Source organism: Entelurus aequoreus, linkage group LG03, assembly GCF_033978785.1.
Source record: "Entelurus aequoreus isolate RoL-2023_Sb linkage group LG03, RoL_Eaeq_v1.1, whole genome shotgun sequence".
Classification (NCBI taxonomy): domain Eukaryota; kingdom Metazoa; phylum Chordata; class Actinopteri; order Syngnathiformes; family Syngnathidae; genus Entelurus; species Entelurus aequoreus.
Window position 1 is genome coordinate 81,241,126 of NC_084733.1, and position 20,491 is coordinate 81,261,616.

Here is a 20,491-nt window from a genome sequence, read left to right on the forward strand (position 1 = left end):
GAAGGCGGGGTACACTCTGGACAAGTTGCCACCTCATCGCAGGGCCAACACAGATAGACAGACAACATTCACACTCACATATATATATATATATACAGCCCGGCCCCCGGCCAAATTGTTTTAACCCAATGCGGCCCCCAAGTCAAAAAGTTTGGAGACCCCTGTTTTAAAGCATTTATCGGACGATAATATTGGCAGGCCGATATTATCGGACATCTCTAAAAAAAAGTATGTAAACAAACAGCTTGGGCGTAAGAGGTTTTAAGGCAACACTTGCCTTGACCTTAAAAAGTTAAAATTCGAGGCCGGACATTACATAGCGTCTTTAATTGGGTTTATATAGTTACGGAAAAAACTATGACAATATCCAAAGGGCTTCTGTGATTGGACGACTGTCAGCCTGAACCCACACGTGCTCATTAATTATTCATGACGCAGCCTGGAGAGAAAACTTCCGGTGGTCAAAATCCCAGACATCCCTGAACGCAGCAGCAGGCTGAGCGAAGATGGCGGACTGTGTACGTGTTCCTCTGCTGCTGCTTTTCATCTGCTCCTTGCCGCTTTTCTACCCGTCCCAAGCCGAAAACACCGGCCTCGGCAAAGCCCGGTCCAATGCTGGTAGCCTCCAGAACCAGCCTGGTGGCGCGGCTCCGGCCGCGATGAACGCGGGAGCCGCCGAGAGGATCCTGGGCGCCGGGGCCTCGGCGCCGAGGAAGCGTTCTACCGGCTGGAAGTTGTCCGAGGAGGCGGTGTGCAGGGACGACCTGACGCGGCTGTGCACCAAGGAGTCCTGGAACAACAACCTGGCGGTGCTCGAGTGTCTGCAGGACAAGAAGGATGTGAGTCAGCCGGAGAAATGCCGGGGATTTAGGCGAGGGTGTGCCAGCTAGCCCAGTTAGCCACATGCTAGCACACAGACAACGTCACGCGGAACTCCAATCATTAAGCCCACAACTTCTACTTTGTCGCCGCGTTGTCCAAATAATAACTAACGTATTACATATTTGAAGGTAGTACCCGAACCACAAAACTATGTGGCTCAGTTCGGCGCGGTGCAATAACAACAAATAGTCTCTTTGTGTGCCCGAGGTGTCACTTTAAGAACATTGTCTATGGCACAAGTGTCGAACTCAAAGCCCGGGGGCCACATTTTGCCAGCAACATAATTTTAAACGGCCCGCTAACGTTTTGGAAATAATAAGCTTCGATAAAGTATCTTATTTTTTTCTCACTAAATGTATTTATGCCCATTATTACAGAAAAATATATGTACTGCATGAAGTTGCACATTTAAACTCTATTATTATCCATAATTATAATATTATTATTATTATTAGAGATGTCCAATAAAGGCTTTTTTGCCGGTATCCGTTATTGTCCTACTCTTAATTACTGATTACGATATTAACCGATACCGATATATACAGCGAGTTCCGTTGCATCACTACTGTGTACTACTGCAGTATCTTGTAACAGACACTTCCACTGTAATATATGCTAACATTTTGTTCCTATCTATAATTGTATTTACTAGAGGTGCAACAGTACAGGTAACCCACGCTACGGTCCTTACCTGATTTTAGGGCCACGGTTTTGCTTCTTTTTCGGTACGTTTTGTGTAAGTAGAGAAAACTACTTTTTTTCCTCTCAAAGTTATTTAGTTTTTTTGCTTCTCATCACAAACATTCTGCAGTAAACAAAGTATTTTTGGTATAGTGAATACTATAAGACTTTTATTACAACTAAATATTTACTACACAACACTTTCAAATGGTAAATGATAGAGATGTCCGATAATGACTTTTTTGTCGACATCCGATATTGTCCAACTCTTATTTACCGATTCCGATATCAACCGATACCGATATATACAGTCGTGGAATTAACACATTATAATGCCTAATTTTGTTATGATGCCCCGCTGGATGCATTAAACAATGTAACAAGGTTTTCCAAAATAAATCAACTCAAGTTATGGAAAAAAATGCCAACATGGCACTGCCATATTTATTATTGAAGTCACAAAGTGCATTATTTTTTTTAACATGCCTCAAAACAGCATCTTGGAATTTGGGACGTGCTCTCCCTGAGAGAGCATGAGGAGGTTGAGGTGGGCGGGGTTGAGGTGGGGGGTAGCGGGGGGTGTATATTGTAGCGTCCCGGAAGAGTTAGTGCTGCAAGGGGTTCTGGGCACCGTATTTTTCGGAGTATAAGTCGCTCTGGAGTATAAGTCGCACCCGCCGAAAATGCATAATAAAGAAGGAAAAAATCATATAAGTCGCACTGGAGTATAAGTCGCATTTTTGGGGGAAATTTATTTGATAAAACCCAACACCAAGAATAGACATTTGAAAGGCAATTTAAAATAAATAAAGAATAGTGAACAACAGGCTGAATAAGTGTACGTTATATGACGCATAAATAACCAACTGAGAATGTGCCTGGTATGTTAACGTAACATATTATGGTAAGAGTCATTCAAATAACTATAACATATAGAACATGCTATACGTTTACCAAACATTCTGTCACTCCTAATCGCTAAATCCCATGAAATCTTATACGTCTAGTCTCTTACGTGAATGAGCTAAATAATATTATTTGATATTTTACGGTAATGTGTTAATAATTTCACACATAAGTCACTCCTGAGTATAAGTCGCACCCCTGGCCAAACTATGAAAAAAACTCAGACTTACAGTCCGAAAAATACTGTATTTGTTCTGTTGTGTTTATGTTGTGTTACGGTGCGGATGTTCTCCCGAAATGTGTTTGTCATTCTTGTTTGGTGTGGGTTCACAGTGTGGCGCATATTTGTAACAGTGTTAAAGTTGTTTATACGGTCACCCTCAGTGTGACCTGTATGGCTGTTGACCAAGTATGCTTGCATTCACTTTTGTGTGTGAACAGCCGTAGATATTATGTGATTGGGCCGGCACACAAAGGCAGTGCCTTTAAGGTTTATTGGCGCTCTGTACTTCTCCCTACATCCGTGTACCACTCCGTACAGCGGCGTTTTGGTCATCAATTTTACTTTTTGAAACCGATACCAATAATTTCCGGTATTACATTTTAAAGCATTTATCGGCCGATCATATCGGCAGTCTGATATTATCGGACATCTCTAATCATTATTATTAATTAATATTAATAATTCATATTATTAAACATTATAACATACATCCATCAATATAACATACATCCATAAACGTGGATGCATATGCAAAAGTGAAATATATATTTATCTGTACAGTAATCTATTAATTTATATCTGCACCTTATTGCTCTTTTATCCTGCACTACCATGAGCTAATGCAACGAAATTTCGTTCTTATCTGTACTGTAAAGTTCAAATTTGAATGACAATAAAAGGAAGTCTAAGTCTAATTAGGGCTGGGCGATACATCAAGTTTGTAAGGTATATCGATATATTTTTAAACAAGATATGAATTAAGAAATAAATTCTGGCAAATGAGCTGTCAGTTTTTTCCCTGTAAAAAAAGTGTTACTGTTTTTCCATTTACCGTAATATGATGTAAAAATACTTTTTTTATTACAGTACAATTCTGGTGACTGAGATGCAAGTTTTCTCTTGGAAAATCTACAAGTATTTTCAACAGTTTATATGAAAAATATATATATGATATACAAATGCAAAGGCAAATTCATATATTATTCGCTGTTAAAGCGGCGCTCTGATGGCCGCCATAACTACGATGTGGCCCTCAATGAAAACCAGTTTGACACCCCTGCTTATGGCATTGTAATAATAACTTTCTTCATTACTGTAATAACAGTAATGAAGAAAGAGACTAACATTAAAGTGTTGTTTGCGAAAGATTCCTCAGCCGAATCCATCAGAACTCATACAATTTCATCGTTGCTCTCAATCGATCAATCAATCAATCAATCAATGTTTATTTATGTAGCCCTAAATCACAAGTGTCTCAAAGGGCTGCACAAGCCACAACGACATCCTCTGTATTGCTCGGTGAATCAAAAATATCGCACATCCGGTGACGTTGACGTGTATATGCTAGCAGCCACAATTTTAGGTACAGTAGTGGCTCAATTGTTTCATCGACCGAGCTCGTATTTCAAATCAACGTCGCCCATAGAAATTAAATCAAACCAAAAAGCATAATATAAAAATACATGTAATATAAGATATATAACTACACACACGTACATTACACACAACTATTTATCCTCAAGATTGTTTAACATTTTGAGAAAAGCTCCCTTTAATTAGATAAGGAATAGAAAAACTTAAGTATTCTGAAAACCTTTACAACGTGATGATCAGCAGTTCCATATTTTCATGGATAAATGTTTGGGGTTGGGTCGGCCAACCTGTGAGACATCTGTTTATCTTTTGATTTTTCAATTCCATCTTCCGCTTTGGTCTAACTTTCTGAGTTGGAGGGCAGGATTGTGTCGATCTGCGGGCAGTTACGCCTGAGACCGGCTCACAACTTTAAGCGTCACAAAAATCTGAGAGACAGCTCGTATTTCAACGTTTAATATGGTGTAAAATGAGTTATTTAGTCAGAAATATTTTGTAAATGTTTTGCATACATCAATTGTTTCCAAACGGTGCCTGTAACACGGCAGTAAAATGGCTCATCAAACAAAACAGAAGTCATCGTCATGGACTCACTAGCTGCGGAATTTAACTCTCCAATCAGCTAAACAGACTCTAACTCCACAGTAACGTTTTGGTGTATTTGCGAAACCGGAACATTACAAAAAGAATAATAATACTAACAGAGACACTCGTAAACATGTTAGCATGTTTTATTTCTTGTTTTATCGTTTTTTATTTATTACATAGTATTTTAGGTGATACATTCTGCACTTCTTTTAAGGTATATTTTACTATTGTGTTCATCCTTTTGTGTTGCAATGTAAATGTGACACTATGTGCCCCTTTTCTTATGTCTGTACAGCACTTTGGCCGTTTGGGGTTGTTTTTAAATGTGCTATATAATTAAATCAACTGAACTGAACTAGCATATTAGCTAATGCTAACAACACTAGCTTCATTACATTTGACTGATATTTGTACCCATTTTAAATCGGTACAAATATGCATGAAAACAGTCCTACAGACATCACACATGGGACGGTTTGGCAAGAATTGTTTTAGTTATATTGTATAACTTGCAAATGTATCTTTGTGGGATGAATGAAGAATCCTGTCGAGCAGAAACGCTATGGAAAGTAATATTTCTGGGTCAAGGCACGAAACAGGAAATAGAATGTCAACACGCAGCACCTGCAGTGAGTGAACTTGTACAAAAGATGGGGCCATAGCACAAACAATAACACCTTTTCAGTGTCTGTCGGTGTAATATGAAAACTTTTTGTTGAATACGAAACATCATGGGCGATAGCAAAGAAAAATTCATAAATTAGCCACACCGTTTTATGAGCCGCGGGTGTGAAAGCGTTGGAAAATATTGTAAACTTTGTTTCTTACAAGTATCGTTGTCAATGGAGGACGAGGAATAGCTTAATGAGGAAAGATAGGAGGATATACTAACCCCAAGTTACAGCTCCTGAATGTAAACAAAGGTGGGCGTATTGATACAAATATAAACGGTAACGATACCAAGTATAATATTATATAGTCGTACCACAGTGGTTAATCAATATTTTTAATAAACAAATATTTTGTCGTTTTTATTATTATTTACAAACTCAGGAAATAATACGACTTTAAGGGTGCAAAAAAACCAGGATTGAATTCAGAGCCAGTAGCAGGAAATAATTAGCATTTTTTTATTGATACTGGTACACTGCCAGCTATATAATTGTGATTGAAAATGGAATGATACAGTGATATTGAAAATGTGAAGCATCAGCATCGGTATATGACCAATACTGCCCATATAACTCCTTGGTGTTGGCTCGAATGTAAAGTAGGAGTTAAAGCAGGGGTCTCCAAAATGTTTCCACTGAGGGCCGCACACGGAAAAATTCAAGCATGTCGGGGCCATTTTCATATTGTTCATTTTTAAAACCAATACAAATATATAAAAAAATTGTAACATTTAGACCTCCTCTCAAGTTAGGACCCGAGGAAAGGGAAGGGTTTCAGTCATGAAAAAAAGTCAGGTTAATATATTTATATATTTTTTGTTTAACGCTTAAGTCATCTTTAGGTCTGTCTGTCAATGTAAAGTTTTATTTTTTCATTGTTATGTTTTACGCCCTTTTTCATGGCAAAGACACAAAATATGGAATATTTTCCCCCCTAAAAAGTTTTTCAAAGTTGAATATTTGATGTGAAGTAAATGGAGCCTTAAATCATCAATAATTCATAATATTGATTTTTATTCATTATTTTTTGAGCAATGACTGTTTAAAAAAAAAATTCTACTGAAATTCCTGGTGGTCCAAAAAGGAATATAAAGTGTTAAAAATAAATCATATTTTTTTGTTACTCACAACATTTATACCTGTAGATCAATTTCAGCTCTATCCACCAATTGTAAGTTTTTATTATTTTTTTATGTATTTTTTTTGTGTTTTTATGCCCTTTTGCCAAAGAGAACTTTGTTTTTTTTAATGTAAAAAAAAACACAAAATACGCCAAATTTTGCCCCCAAACTATTTCAAAGTGGATCATTTAATGTGAAGAATGTGGAGCATGGAATAGGTCAATAGATCATAACAACATTGATTTTGATTCATTATTATGTCAGAGACAGTTTTAAAGTAAAATACAGCCTGTATGGCTTTGTATTATTGGAGTCAAAAGTGCAACGTTTTCTCGTTACTTTTCACTTGTTTGCTCTGTTGTTCCACTTTTTTATAATTTTTTTGTCTTTTTTAATAGTATTTTTAGGCGGGAAAAAAATGAGCGTGTAAACCAGAAGAACTGCTCCTAACTTAGTACGTGGAAATGTACCGACTGTGGTTTTGCAGGGACATTCATCATGTTTGTCACAACCTGAGCACAGTCAAAGGCTTTTGTGGGTGTGTAACGTCGTGTCCTGCGACAAAGGCCCCCGGCAGGCGTGGCGTGGCGTGGCTTTTACACCCACAACATTTTTGTGTGTGTGTGTGTGTGCAGTCAGTGGCTGTGGTTTGGTATACGTGGAATCGGAGGACGAGGAGGAGGCGCAAGACTTTTGGTCAAGAACGTGCAGAAAATGTTTATAATGTGTCAAAAATAAACCCGCCGCAAAAAGACACACTTTGACCCATTCATTGAGAATAGGATGGACTTTTTTTATGTATCCCACAATGGAGAAAATACAGGATGTAATTTGGAATAAACTGAAAAAAAGCAATACAATTACACAGGATGAAGGTTTGCTATGATGCCGCTAGCTTAATGCTAACGTACAGTGGAGCGGCTCATTGACAGGCTAACCAAAATTAGCATGGCCATTCAGGTACATGGAAAGACAATCATTCGCTCACATTCATACCTATGGACAATTTACGGTCCCCAATAAATGTTACTAAGACATGTTAGTAACATGCATATTTTTGGAACATGGGAGGATGCCGGAGTACCCTTAGAACATGCACACTTGACACCCAGATGTCCAAACGCAGGTTGGAAGAAGCACACGGTGTAAAGATGGACGTTATTGTCGGTAGTAATGTCAAAATAAAGGTAGAAATGCATTCATTAACTTGAAATACCTTTGTCTTCAACTTTCTCCCCTTACTTTTGCCGGGTGTCAACTCTGTTTAGGGACGCGACTAGCTGTAGCGCTCCTGACATGCGATTGAGATGCACGTTTTTTGTTTTCTTCCCCAAAATAAAGCACAGAGGAACGTTATTATGATATTTGAGATGTTTTTCAAATGTATTACGGCCAATAGTACATAAGTAATAGACTACACGATATCCACTCATATATTACTCCCTCGTATAATTATTTTTTTAAATATGTTTTCATGTTATGTAAAAAAAATAAAAAAATATGGTGTGGCGGTTTTTATCTTGCCGTGGCTCAATTACGTGTAGGGGAAACCCTGGTACAGATAAACCTGGTACAGATAATTAATTAATTACAGCAGTCCCCTCCAAGTTTTCTCATTGTCATCCCATTGGGTTGAGTTTTTTCTTGCCCTGATGTGGGATCTGAGCCAAGGATGTCGTTGTGGCTTGTGCAGCCCTTTGAGACACTCGTGGTTTAGGGCTTTATAAGTAAACATTGATTGATAGATTGATTACAGATAATTAATCAAACAAAATCACCGTTGTAGCCTTTAAAGCCTCTAAAACAACTTCAAAACCCTCCATTAATGTGTTATACAAACACAGCAAGTATATATATAATGTAGTAACAGACATCTTCATAATAATATGTAATATGTACAATATACACACTGCAAGTTTATATGTAATGTAGTAACATACACTTTCATAACAATATGTAATATGTACAATATACACACTGCAAGTATATATATATAATGTAGTAACATACACTTTCACAACAATATGTAATATGTACAATATACACACTGCAAGTGTATATATATATGTATGTATGTGTGTGTGTATATATACTGTGTATATATATAATGTAGTATTAGACATCATCATAACAATATGTACAATATACACACTGTAAGTATATATATATATATATATATATATATATAAATATATATATATATATATATATTGTAGTGACAGACATCTTCATAACAATATGTAATATGTACAATATACACACTGCAAGTATATATATAATGTAGTAACAGACACCATAACAATATGTAATGTGTTATACACCAAGCAATTATATGTATCATTTAGTAACAGACACCGTCATAAAAATATGTAATATGTACAGTATATACACTGCAAGAATATATATATATATAATGTAGTAACAGACACCTTCATAACAATATGTAATATGTACAATACACACACTGCGAGTATATATATAATGTAATAACAGACACCTTCATAACAATATGTAATATGTACAATATACACACTGCAAGTATATATATATATATATATATATATATATATATATATATATATATATATATATATATATATATATATATATATATATATATATACACACTACCGTTCAAAAGTTTGGGGTCACCCAAAAATTTTGTGGAATAGCCTTCATTTCTAAGAACAAGAATAGACTGTCGAGTTTCAGATGATAGTTTTCTTTTTCTGGCCATTTTGAGCGTTTAATTGACCCCACAAATGTGATGCTCCAGAAACTCAATCTGCTCAAAGGAAGGTCAGTTTTGTAGCTTCTGTAATGAGCAAAACTGTTTTCAGATGTGTGAACATGATTGCACAAGAGTTTTCTAATCATCAATTAGCCTTCTGAGCCAATGAGCAAACACATTGTACCATTAGAACACTGGAGTGATAGTTTCTGGAAATGGGCCTCTATACACCTATGTAGATATTGCACCAAAAACCAGACATTTGCAGCTAGAATAGTCATTTACCACATTAGCAATGTATAGAGTGTATTTCTTTAAAGTTAAGACTAGTTTAAAGTTATCTTCATTGAAAAGTACAGTGCTTTTCCTTAAAAAATAAGGACATTTCAATGTGACCCCAAACTTTTGAACGGTAGTGTATATACTACCGTTCAAAAGTTTGGGGTCACCCAAACAATTTTGTGGAATAGCCTTCATTTCTAAGAACAAGAATAGACTGTCGAGTTTCAGATGAAAGTTCTCTTTTTCTGGCCATTTTGAGCGTTTAATTGACCCCACAAATGGGATGCTCCAGAAACTCAATCTGCTCAAAGGAAGGTCAGTTTTGTAGCTTCTGTAACAAGCTAAACTGTTTTCATATGTGTGAACATGATTGCACAAGGGTTTTCTAATAATCAATTAGCCTTCTGAGCCAATGAGCAAACACATTGTACCATTAGAACACTGGAGTGATAGTTGCTGGAAATGGGTCTATATACACCTATGTAGATATTGCACCAAAAACCAGACATTTGCAGCTAGAATAGTCATTTACCAAATTAGCAATGTATAGAGCAGGGGTCACCAACCTTTTTGAAACCAAGAGCTACTTCTTGGGTACTGATTAATGCGAAGGGCTACCATTTTGATACACACTTAAATAAATTGCCAGAAATAGCCAATTTGCTCAATTTACCTTTAACTCTATGTTATTATTAATAATTAATGATATTTACACTTAATTGAACAGTTTAAAAGAGGAAAAAACACGAAAAAAATGACAATTAAATTTTGAAACATAGTTTATCTTCAATTTCTAATCGTTAAAATTCTAAATTCAACCGAAAAAAAGAAGACAAAAATTGAAAAAATTTATGGAACATCATTAGTAATTTTTCCTGTTTAAGATTAATTTTAGAATTTTGATGACATGTTTTAAATAGGTTAAAATCCAATCTACACTTTGTTAAAATATATAACAAATTGGACCAAGCTATATTTCTAACAAAGACAAATCATTATTTCTTCTAGATTTTCCAGAACAAAAATTTTAAAATAAATTCAAAAGACTTTGAAATAAGATTTAAATTTGATTCTACAGATTTTTTAGATTTGCCAGAATAATTTTTTTGAATTTTAATCATAATAAGTGTGAAGAAATATTTCACAAATATTCTGCGTCCAAAAAACAGAAGCTAAAATGAAGAATTAAATTACAATGGATTTATTATTCTTTACAATGAAAAAAAATACATTTACTTAAACATTGATTTAAATTGTCAGGAAAGAACAGGAAGGAATTTAAAAGGTAAAAAGGTATATGTGTTTGAAAATCCTAAAATCATTTTTAAGGTTGTATTTTTTCTCTAAATTTGTCTTTCTGAAAGTTATAAGAAGCAAAGTAAAAAAATTTATGAATTTATTTAAACAAGTGAAGACCAAGTCTTTAAAATATTTTCTTGGATTTTCAAATTCTATTTGAGTTTTGTCTCTCTTAGAATTAAAAATGTCGGGCAAAGCGAGACCAGCTTGCTAGTAAATAAATAAAATTCAAAAAATTGAGGCAGCTCACTGGTAAGTGCTGCTATTTGAGCTATTTTTAGAACAGGCCGGCGGGCTACTCATCTGGTCCTTACGGGCTACCTGGTGCCCGCGGGCACCGCGTTGGTGACCCCTGGTATAGAGTGTATTTCTTTAAAGTTAAGACTAGTTTAAAGTTATCTTCATTGAAAATAAGGACATTTCAATGTGACCCCAAACTTTTGAACGGTAGTATATATATATATATATATATATATATATATATATATATATATATATATATATATATATATATATATATATATATATATATAATGTAGTAACAGACATCTTCATAACAACATGTAACATGTACTATATTTACCGTATTTTAATCATTTTAATAATTTCCGGTACTGACTTTTTCTGCGCATTTATTTCCGCTTCCATAGCAGCGCACGTCCGACTTCCAGTGTGTTCCTACTTCTGGAAACAAACAAGAGTGTGTTCTAATTCTGGCAGACTTTGTACCAAACAACAAAGACAAATGATTCACAACCTTATCTTTTTGAAGCTGAATATACGGAGGACTAACTGATGCTTCTAGAAGTGAGCACGGAGAAGAGGGGGTAACGTTGGCGCAGACGGAAGCCGAGAGAGTGCGGTGAAATCGACTCGAAGCTGCAAATGTGGAACTTGAAGCCAAGCTATTTCAACATAAATTAAGTGGTTACCCAAAATAAGCCGGAAAAAACGTCCTCGGCCAGCTGGACCAAACAGACAACTGTCCATCGAGTGAGTCACACTTTATATTGATCATGATACACGCAGCACGTCATGCGTGTTCGTACAACTACAGTACATACGCTGTCTGGCTAGTTGTGTAGAAACAAAACATGAAATAATACTTTACAGATACTGTAATATGATTGTTTATGTTTTTCAGTCAGTACAGATTAGTGTCCTATCTCAGTTTTGTGCATTACAAACTCAAATGCATTTTGTGCTGATGTAGAAGCTAGCTTATCTCTTTCTGTAGTCAGCTTGTTCGCTCTTACAATAACAATGTTCTTACAGCTTTGTTATTATACAGGTTACGGAGGTAGAGGTAGAATTGATTGCTCCCATTAGCTGCATTGCTAGCTACCTGATTTTTACATGTATGCAAAAAAACAAAAAACTTCTGTCTTGTGTCTCATAATGATTGTGATAGATAGGCAAAATTCTACAAAAAAAGTGCAGTTCCCTTTTAAGAGTAGATGACTGAGGTGCTACCACAAATAGTCAACTTAGACTGCACTCGGTTCAATCCTTGCACCAGTGACCACCGATAGTGTCAAACATTTCTGTCCAATAGCTGTTCAGGGATGGGTGGAGCCTAAACTATTGAATTAGCTGGAGACTGTTGGCACCGATCACGCGATACAGATATTCTGTCTCAAATCTTAGCTAGTCGAACCTTGGCATGATAAGTATTATTTGATTTAGATAAGGCTGTGCCTTGGTTTAAGGGTTCTTTAAGGAAAACATTGACAGCCAGAATTTTACTTTGAAATGTACGGTGGTTAAATGGAAGAACAGAAGCACTGTTATTTATTTATTATTCTGGCAACTGATCTGACCGTTTTTACCGTTAAAATGTGGTACTGTTTTTCCATTTACCTGTAAATTCCATTGTCACGGTAAAAAACAACCGTAGATTTTCCTGGAAAAACCGGCAACTCAGTTGACAGAATTTTAATGTAAAAAATGATTACTGTATTTTCAATTTACAGTAATGTGCTGGAAAAAACACTGTAAATGTTGTCGGTTTTACAGTGTACAATTGGATGGATAACTTGATTTGAAATCAAAAAGGCCAAGTTTGTATGATAAAAATCAAACCAGTGAACTCTGGGTTGGGGATTTTCTGGATCTACCGGTAAAGTCACATGCACACAGCTCTGCAGGCTGTGAGTGACAGACGAAGGAGGCAAGTTCCCTGAACTTTGTCAAAAATTATTAAATCCGCTGTTATGAATACTTCACATGCCGTACAAACACAGTGAGGGAAGAAGGTCGCTAAACTTGCTTGCTGACTTGCCACTAAGAGAAAGGCAACACATTGCTATATGCTACATTTTAAGGAAAGGTCAAAGTTTTTTGGCATGAACCACCTAAACTTTTTATCTGATATCAGTGACAAAAATACTAACTGGTTTCCGAGAAAGAAATAGCATGCTAACACCAGCTAGCTAACAATAGAAGCTAGGGCTGGGCGGAATGGCTGCAAACTGTATAACGATACAAGTGTTTATATCAGTCAATATGGATAATTATTGATATTTTTTATGACCTATATAAAATAAGGAGTGGGAGAAAAATATATTTTTATTTGAAATGTAGCCTTCGTCTCGTTATAATGCTTTCAGCTATCAAGAGAGGAAATGTCAACACAAGCATGGAAAACACTCAATGTAAACATAATTGGAAAACCACATCGAACACTTAACAATAAAAAAAACTCTTAAAATGAAGGTGAAAAAATAAGGACTATGTAAGAAATGCTTAGTAAAGTGTAAGAAAATAGTGTGAAAAGGAAACCCAACGGCAAGATTGTTAGACGCCAAGTATTCATTTAGCTGCTGTGCATCAATTTTTTTTTGAGGATTTGAGAGATTAAGGGGAGGTGTGACACAGGCTGGTAGTTTATCAGGAGGTCAGAATCGAGGTTACGTCTTTTAAGCAGAGGATGAAAAAATTTGAAATTTGAGAACTATTTTCTGCCGGTTTAGTGCCAGGAAGCTACAGCTGTGCTGTAAAGCAGTGGTCTCCAACCACCGGGCCGCGGACCGGTACCGATTGGTACCGGGCCGCGCAAGAAATACAATTTTTTTATTTATTTTTTTATTTATTTTTTTATTAAATCAACATAAAAAACACAATATATACATTGTATATCAATATAGATCAATACAGTCAACACATGATTGTATTTATTTATGGGGGTGGGGGGGGAAACAAAAAAAAAAAACCTTTCTCTTTTCACTCCATGCAAATAATCAACCGCCAGACGACCAAACGTGACAGTTCATACTGTTACCTGATTGGCTGTCAGCGTGTCACTCCCATGGATCAGTGATTGTTTCCTGCGTTGCTCGGTTACCAGAGAGCGAGTGCCTTTGTTCTTGCAACCAACCTTGCTTCCATACGTCCGCTTTCATCACACGAAAAAGTAAACAAATATTTTATCGAACACATTTTTATTTACCGTGTTTTATCGCCCAGTCCTAACAAATCCCTGATTGGAACATCCCTCTACCTTTTTAAGTAACTATTTAAGAATGTATTTATTTCCTTTTGCCCTACATCAGGGGTCTCCAAACTTTTTCCACTGAGGGCCGTACACGGAAAAATTTAAGCATGCGGGGGCCATTTTGATATTTTTCATTTTCAAACCTTAACAAAATATATGGATTTTTTTTTAACATTTAGGGCTCCCGGGGACCATAAAGGGTCTCAGTCATAAAATGTAAAAAATAAGTCAAATTATTATTATTTTTTATTTAACGCTTACAGTAAATCTCTATATCAACTTCAGGTTGATATAAAGTAAAAAAAAAAAAAAAAAAAAGGTTTTATGCCTTTTCTGTCAAAGACAACTTTGTTTTTTATAGTAAAACTGAAATATGCAGTATTTAGTAATTAGAGCCCTAAAAGATCAATAATGCAGGACACCATTGATTTTAATTCTTTAATATTTTCGAGTAATCACAGTGAAATGTTAAATAAAATCCTACTAAATATATTTGGGATCCAAAAGGTCCCCCACTCATAAAGTGATACATTTTTATTAGTTTTTTTTTACTTTTTAACACTTAAATTACGAGATCAACTTAAGATATATCTGTCGATTTTACGTTTGAACTATTATTTTGTTTGTATTATGCTCTTTTGTCAAATAAAACGTTAATGTTTTTTTATGGCAACCACACAATATATGCAATATTTTTTCCACATAAAACATTTTAAAGTGATATTTTTAAAGTAATAAATCATTATTATATAGATTTTTAGTCTTTTTTTAAATTTTTTTTAGCAATGGCAAAAAAAAGAAAAATAAACAAAGACAAAAGAAAAAAAACAGCCTGCATGGCAGCTTTGTGTCAACATTGCAACTTTTTCTTGTTAGATTTCACCTCATTACACTTTTTTAAAATGTTTTTTTAAATTTTTGCAATATTATCAATTTTGAAATTTTTGCAGAATGGCCGGTAAACAATTAGCTGCGGGCCGCAAATGGCCCCCGGGCCGCACTTTGGACACCCCTGCCCTACATAGATCTGTTGTTTTTAGAAGGAAAGTTGGCTGCAAAAGTCCTGTTTATTTAAAAGTATGTCATAACATGGCCTGTTTTTTTGTGCTTGGCTTTGAAATGTCAACTTGTATCACTGTCGTACGGTATTTGTTGTCAGCAAGGATACATATCTGTCAACATTGTTATCGTTATTGACCTTGAAGGCATCCCAGCATGGATACCAAGTGCGATGCGCATGTTTATCTGGGAAAGACGAAGACGTCTATTTTTGGACAAATGAGGATTCACAACCTTATCTTTTTGAAGCCGAGTATACGGAGGATTACAGTGTTTCCCATAAACTACCAAGATACTTGTGGTGGTGGGGGCGTGGCTATGGGCGTGGTCACCATGACATCATCGAGTAATTTGCATAATTTACTACAATGATATGATTTTCTCTAAAAAGGCTCAAAAAATGTATACTTACTAATTAATAATAACAGTTTTGTTTTAAACGTCCATCCATCCATCCATCCATCCATTTTACAATATAATTACAATACTTTATGTACATATTTATATACAGATTTGAACAATAAGTTATTCACTGAAATATATTTATTAATTGTGGTTCTTACAAAAAATATATCTTATAAAATATAAAAGCTAAAATGTCTCTTAAAGCTCTGCCCCTTTAATTAGTGCATACTAAATAATTTAACTTTAGCCTACTACTACAACCATATTATTTACCAGCAACATAAAGTGAAACAGAGGCAGAGGTGTCCTGCCACAGTCGGTAACAAATAAACAGAAAACAGTAGTGGTCAAATACAAATAAGGCAACAAGAGAAGTATCCTATACTTCTCTTTTGTAAAGTAAATCTCAACAGCCTATATGGGCATCTACATCAACTATATGATTTGCCTGAGAAGCTGGACAGGACAAAAAAAAAAAAAATGTTTTAATTTTATTTGTGGCGGACGTAATTCTTTCGTGGCGGGCCGCCACAAATAAATGAATGTGTGGGAAACACTCGATTAACTGCTGCTTCTAGAAGCGAGCACGAAGGAGAGGGGGAAACGTTGGATCAGACGGAAGCCGAGAGAGTGCGGTGAAATCAACTCGAAGCTGCAAATGTGGAACTTGAAGCCAAGCTATTTTGCTATAGATTGAGTGCTTATCCAAAATAATCGGGAAAAACGTTTAAAAATGTTTTTATTTCATTTTGCCCGACGTAGATCTGTTGTTTTTAGAAGGAAAGTTGGCTGCAAAAGTCCTGTTTATTTAGAAATATGTCATAACATGGCCTGTTTTTTTGTGCTTGGCTCTGAAATGTCAACTTGTATCACTGTCGTACGGTATTTGTTGTCAGCAAGGATACATATCTGTCAACATTGTTATCGTTATTGACCTTGAAGGCATCCCAGCATGGATACCAAGTGCGATGCGCATGTTTATCTAGGAATGACGATAAGACGGTCACAACTCAAAGTCATTTTGTCTCAGAATGTCTCACCAGAGTTATGGATGTCTGATTTTCCTCATGATCGAAGTGCTGTAAAGAACACATTAGGTAGCGGAAAGATGGTTCCAGAATGTCATTGTTTTTGTTTCTCTTTCAGGGCACCGAGATCGCTAATGAATGCAACCATGTAAGTGTTTTCATCAACCTTTAGGGGCAAATCAAGGAAAGCCCGGTGACACTTTGCTGTGCTAGCACCGCCAGCAGGTCAGGCGTCTTTATTCTTCTTCTCTTCTCCGTCTTGCAGCTGCTGTGGAACTACAAATACAACCTGACCACCGACCCCAAGTTTGAGTCCGTTGCCGTGGATGTGTGCCGGTCCACAATCTCTGGGGTCAGTCACTAGCTCCGCCCCTTTTGCAGACTGAGAATCTACACCAGGGGTGTCAAGACTTTTCCCCCTGAACAATCAAAGCATGCGGAGGTCATTTTGATAGTTATCATTTTCAAAACCAATACAATATATAGATTTTTTTTTTTTTAACCTCTAGGGCTCCCCTCGAGTTGGAGACCCGGAAGGGTCTCAGGCATAAAAATTAAAAAAAAAAAAAAAAAAAAAAAGGCCATATATATATATATATATATATATATATATATATATATATATATATATATATATATATATATATATATATATATATATATATATATATATATATATATATATATATATATATATATATATATATATATATATATATATATATATATATACTTTTTTTTATTTATTCAACCCTTAAATCTCTAAAACAACTTCAGGTATATCTGTTGATATAAAGGTTATTTTTATGTTTTGTACTCTGTTTATTATGGCAAAAAGACTAAATATGCAATATTTTCAAAGATGAAGTAAATTGATCCTTAAATGGGTCAATAATTCATAACAACATTATTTTTTGAGCAATGACCGTTAAAAAAACAAAAAAACACTAAAACTTGGGGATCCAAAAGGGCCACACTCATAAATGTTAAAAATAAGTCTTTCTCTTTTCTTTTATTTAACGCTTAAGTCTAATCATCAACTTCAGATCTGTTCTGAATTTGATTCATTATTATTTTTTAAGCAATTAGTTTAAAAAAAATCCCACTTAAAGTATTGGGGATACAAAAGGTTCCCACTCATAATTGTCTTTTCACACATAAAAGCATAAAAATGTTTAAAAAAGGTCAGATCAACTTTTTTTTTAATTCCCCGCTTAAGTCTCTAAAACAACTTCAGCTATAATTTTCTAAATAAAGGTTATTTTAAAAGATACCAAAAATATTCTTGGGGATCCAAAAGTGTTAAAAATAAGTCTTTCTTTCTTAAAAACTTTTAACGCTTAAGTCTAATCATCAACTTAAGATCTGTTTGTTGATTCCAAGTTTTTATTATTTTTTCATGGTTTTTTGGTGGGGTGAGGGGTTGCCTTTTTACAACCCTGTGTTTTTAATGGCAAAAACACAAAATAGTGTGGAATATTTAATGTGAAGTAAATGGATTCTTAAATAAGGCAATAATTCATAACACTCATTTTGATTCACTTTTTTTGAGCAATGACAGTTAAAAAAAATCCCACTAAAATGATTGGGGATCCAAAAGGGTCCCACTCATAAAAGTGTTAAAAATAAGCCTTTTTTATTTTATTTTTTTAATTAATTAATTAAATTTATTATTATTATTATTTTTTTTATAACTTTCAACGCTTAAGTGTCTAGATCAACTTCAGATCTATTTGTCGGTTCTGAGCTTTATTTTTTTTTTCATGATTTTAGGGAGGGGGGGTTGTCTTTTTTGTTGTAAACCTGTTTTTTATGGCAAAAGCACAAATTATGCAACCTTTTCAAAGTGGAATATTTAATGTGAAGTAATTGGAGTCTTGAATAGGTCAATAATTCATAACTTTGATTTTAATTCATTATTTTTTGAGCATTGACAATTTAGAAATGTTTTAAAATTTTTTATTGCGTATCCAAAAGGGTCCCACTCATAAAGGGTTTTTAAAGTTTTTTTAAAAACGTTTTATACTTTCAACGCTTTAATATCTAGATCAACTTTAGATCTATCCTTTGATTCCAAGTTTTTTATTTTTTCCATGGTTTTTTTGTCTTGTTTTTTCAATTTTTTGTCATTACCCTCTTTTTATGGCAAAAACACAAAATATCAATATTGTCTCTAAAGAAATGTCAAAGTGTAATATTTAATGTGAAGTAATTGGAACCTTGAATATGTCAGTAATTCATAACATTGGTTTTAATTATTATTTTTTGAGCAATGACAGTTAAAAAAAACAAATTGGGGGGATGCAAAAGGGGCCCCACTCATAAAAGTGTTTAAAAAATTGTCATAGTTTTTTATGGCAAAAACACAAAATTTAGTTTAAGAGGAATATTTAATGGGAAGTAATTGGAGCAATTGAATATGCCAATAATTTATTATTTATTTAATTGTAATTGTTTTACTTTTAACAGATAAGTTTCTATATCAATTATCAGTCAGTAGTATGTCAGGTAGTAAGTTTTTATTATTGTGTCATGTTTTTAGTTTAATTTATGCCCTTCTTGTCAAAGCAAACTTTGTTTTTAATAATGCACAAAATATGTAATATTTCACCCAACAAATATTTCAATGTTTAATATTTGATGTGATGCAATTGAAGCCTTGATTAGGTCAATAATTCTAAACATTGAATTTGATTCATTATTCTTTTTTGAGCAATGACAGTTGTAAAGAAAAAAACAGTTTTGTGTTATTGGTCAACATTGCAACTTTTTCTTGTTACATTTTACCTGTTTGCTCTTTTATTCTACTTTTTAATGTATTTTTTCATAGCATTTGTAAAATGTGCTGTTAAAAAATGAGTTGCAGGCCGCACTTTGGACACCCGATTCCTGAACAAACTTGCTTCCCTGAAAGACTAAATCACGCCCAGAAGAGGACCTTTTTTTTACCTGCATGTGTTTTTTTGTGTCACTTTAGATCAAAGAGTGTGCAGCGGAGGAGTTGGGGAAGGGCTACCTGGTGTCTTGCCTGGTGGACCACCGCAGCAACATCAGCGACTACCAGTGCAGCCAGTACATCACCAAGATGACCACCATCGTCTTCAGCGACTACCGCCTCATCTGCGGCTTCATGGACAAGTGTCGCGAGGACATCAACGCTCTGCACTGTGGCAGCATCAGCACTGGAGAGAAGGTACTGCTTTATACACGACAGTATAACACTACCAGACTGTAACCATGCATATTGTTTAGAGCAGTGGTCCCCAACCACCGGCCCGGTACCGATTGTACCGGGCCGCGCAAGAAATTTAAAAAAATTTTTTTTAATTTTTTTTAATTAAATCAACATAAAAAACAATATATACATTATATATCAGACCTGGGCATTATACGGCCCGCGGGCCGCATCCGGCCCTTTGCGCATCCCTGTCCGGCCCGCGTGAGGCCAATCATAAATTACAAAATAAATTTCAAAAAGTATCTATGTCGAGTGTGCAATACAACGGTGCTGCTTTTGTTTTGAAAAGCGTTATTTGTATTACTTCCGTGTGGACGTATGCGCGTGTGCGATTGTGAGTGAATTGAACGGCGCAATTACAAATTACAAAATAAAGTTTAAAAAACATCTATGTCGTGCGCGCAATACAACTGTGCTGCTTTTATTTTGAAATGTGTTATTTATGCCGTATGTCCGGGGGGAACCTGTGAGTGAAGGTGCATAGAGACAAGTGATGACACGCTAAAAAAA

General features: G+C 35.1%; 1 protein-coding gene across 2 annotated transcripts in view; it reads left to right on the plus strand.

Annotated features, from left to right (window-relative positions):
• Positions 1-462: 462 nt before the first annotated feature.
• Positions 463-20,491, plus strand: part of LOC133646943 (Golgi apparatus protein 1-like) — a 45,966-nt gene continuing 25,937 nt past the window's right edge. Inside the window, exons 1-4 of one of the 2 annotated variants that reach the window (XM_062042893.1) lie at positions 463-839; positions 16,862-16,891; positions 17,009-17,095; positions 19,721-19,936. In XM_062042893.1, coding sequence (XP_061898877.1) covers positions 507-839; positions 16,862-16,891; positions 17,009-17,095; positions 19,721-19,936 — 666 coding nt within the window. In that variant the 5' untranslated portion in view covers positions 463-506. The remainder of the gene's footprint in view (positions 840-16,861; positions 16,892-17,008; positions 17,096-19,720; positions 19,937-20,491) is intronic. The other variant, XM_062042894.1, reaches the window with a different exon arrangement.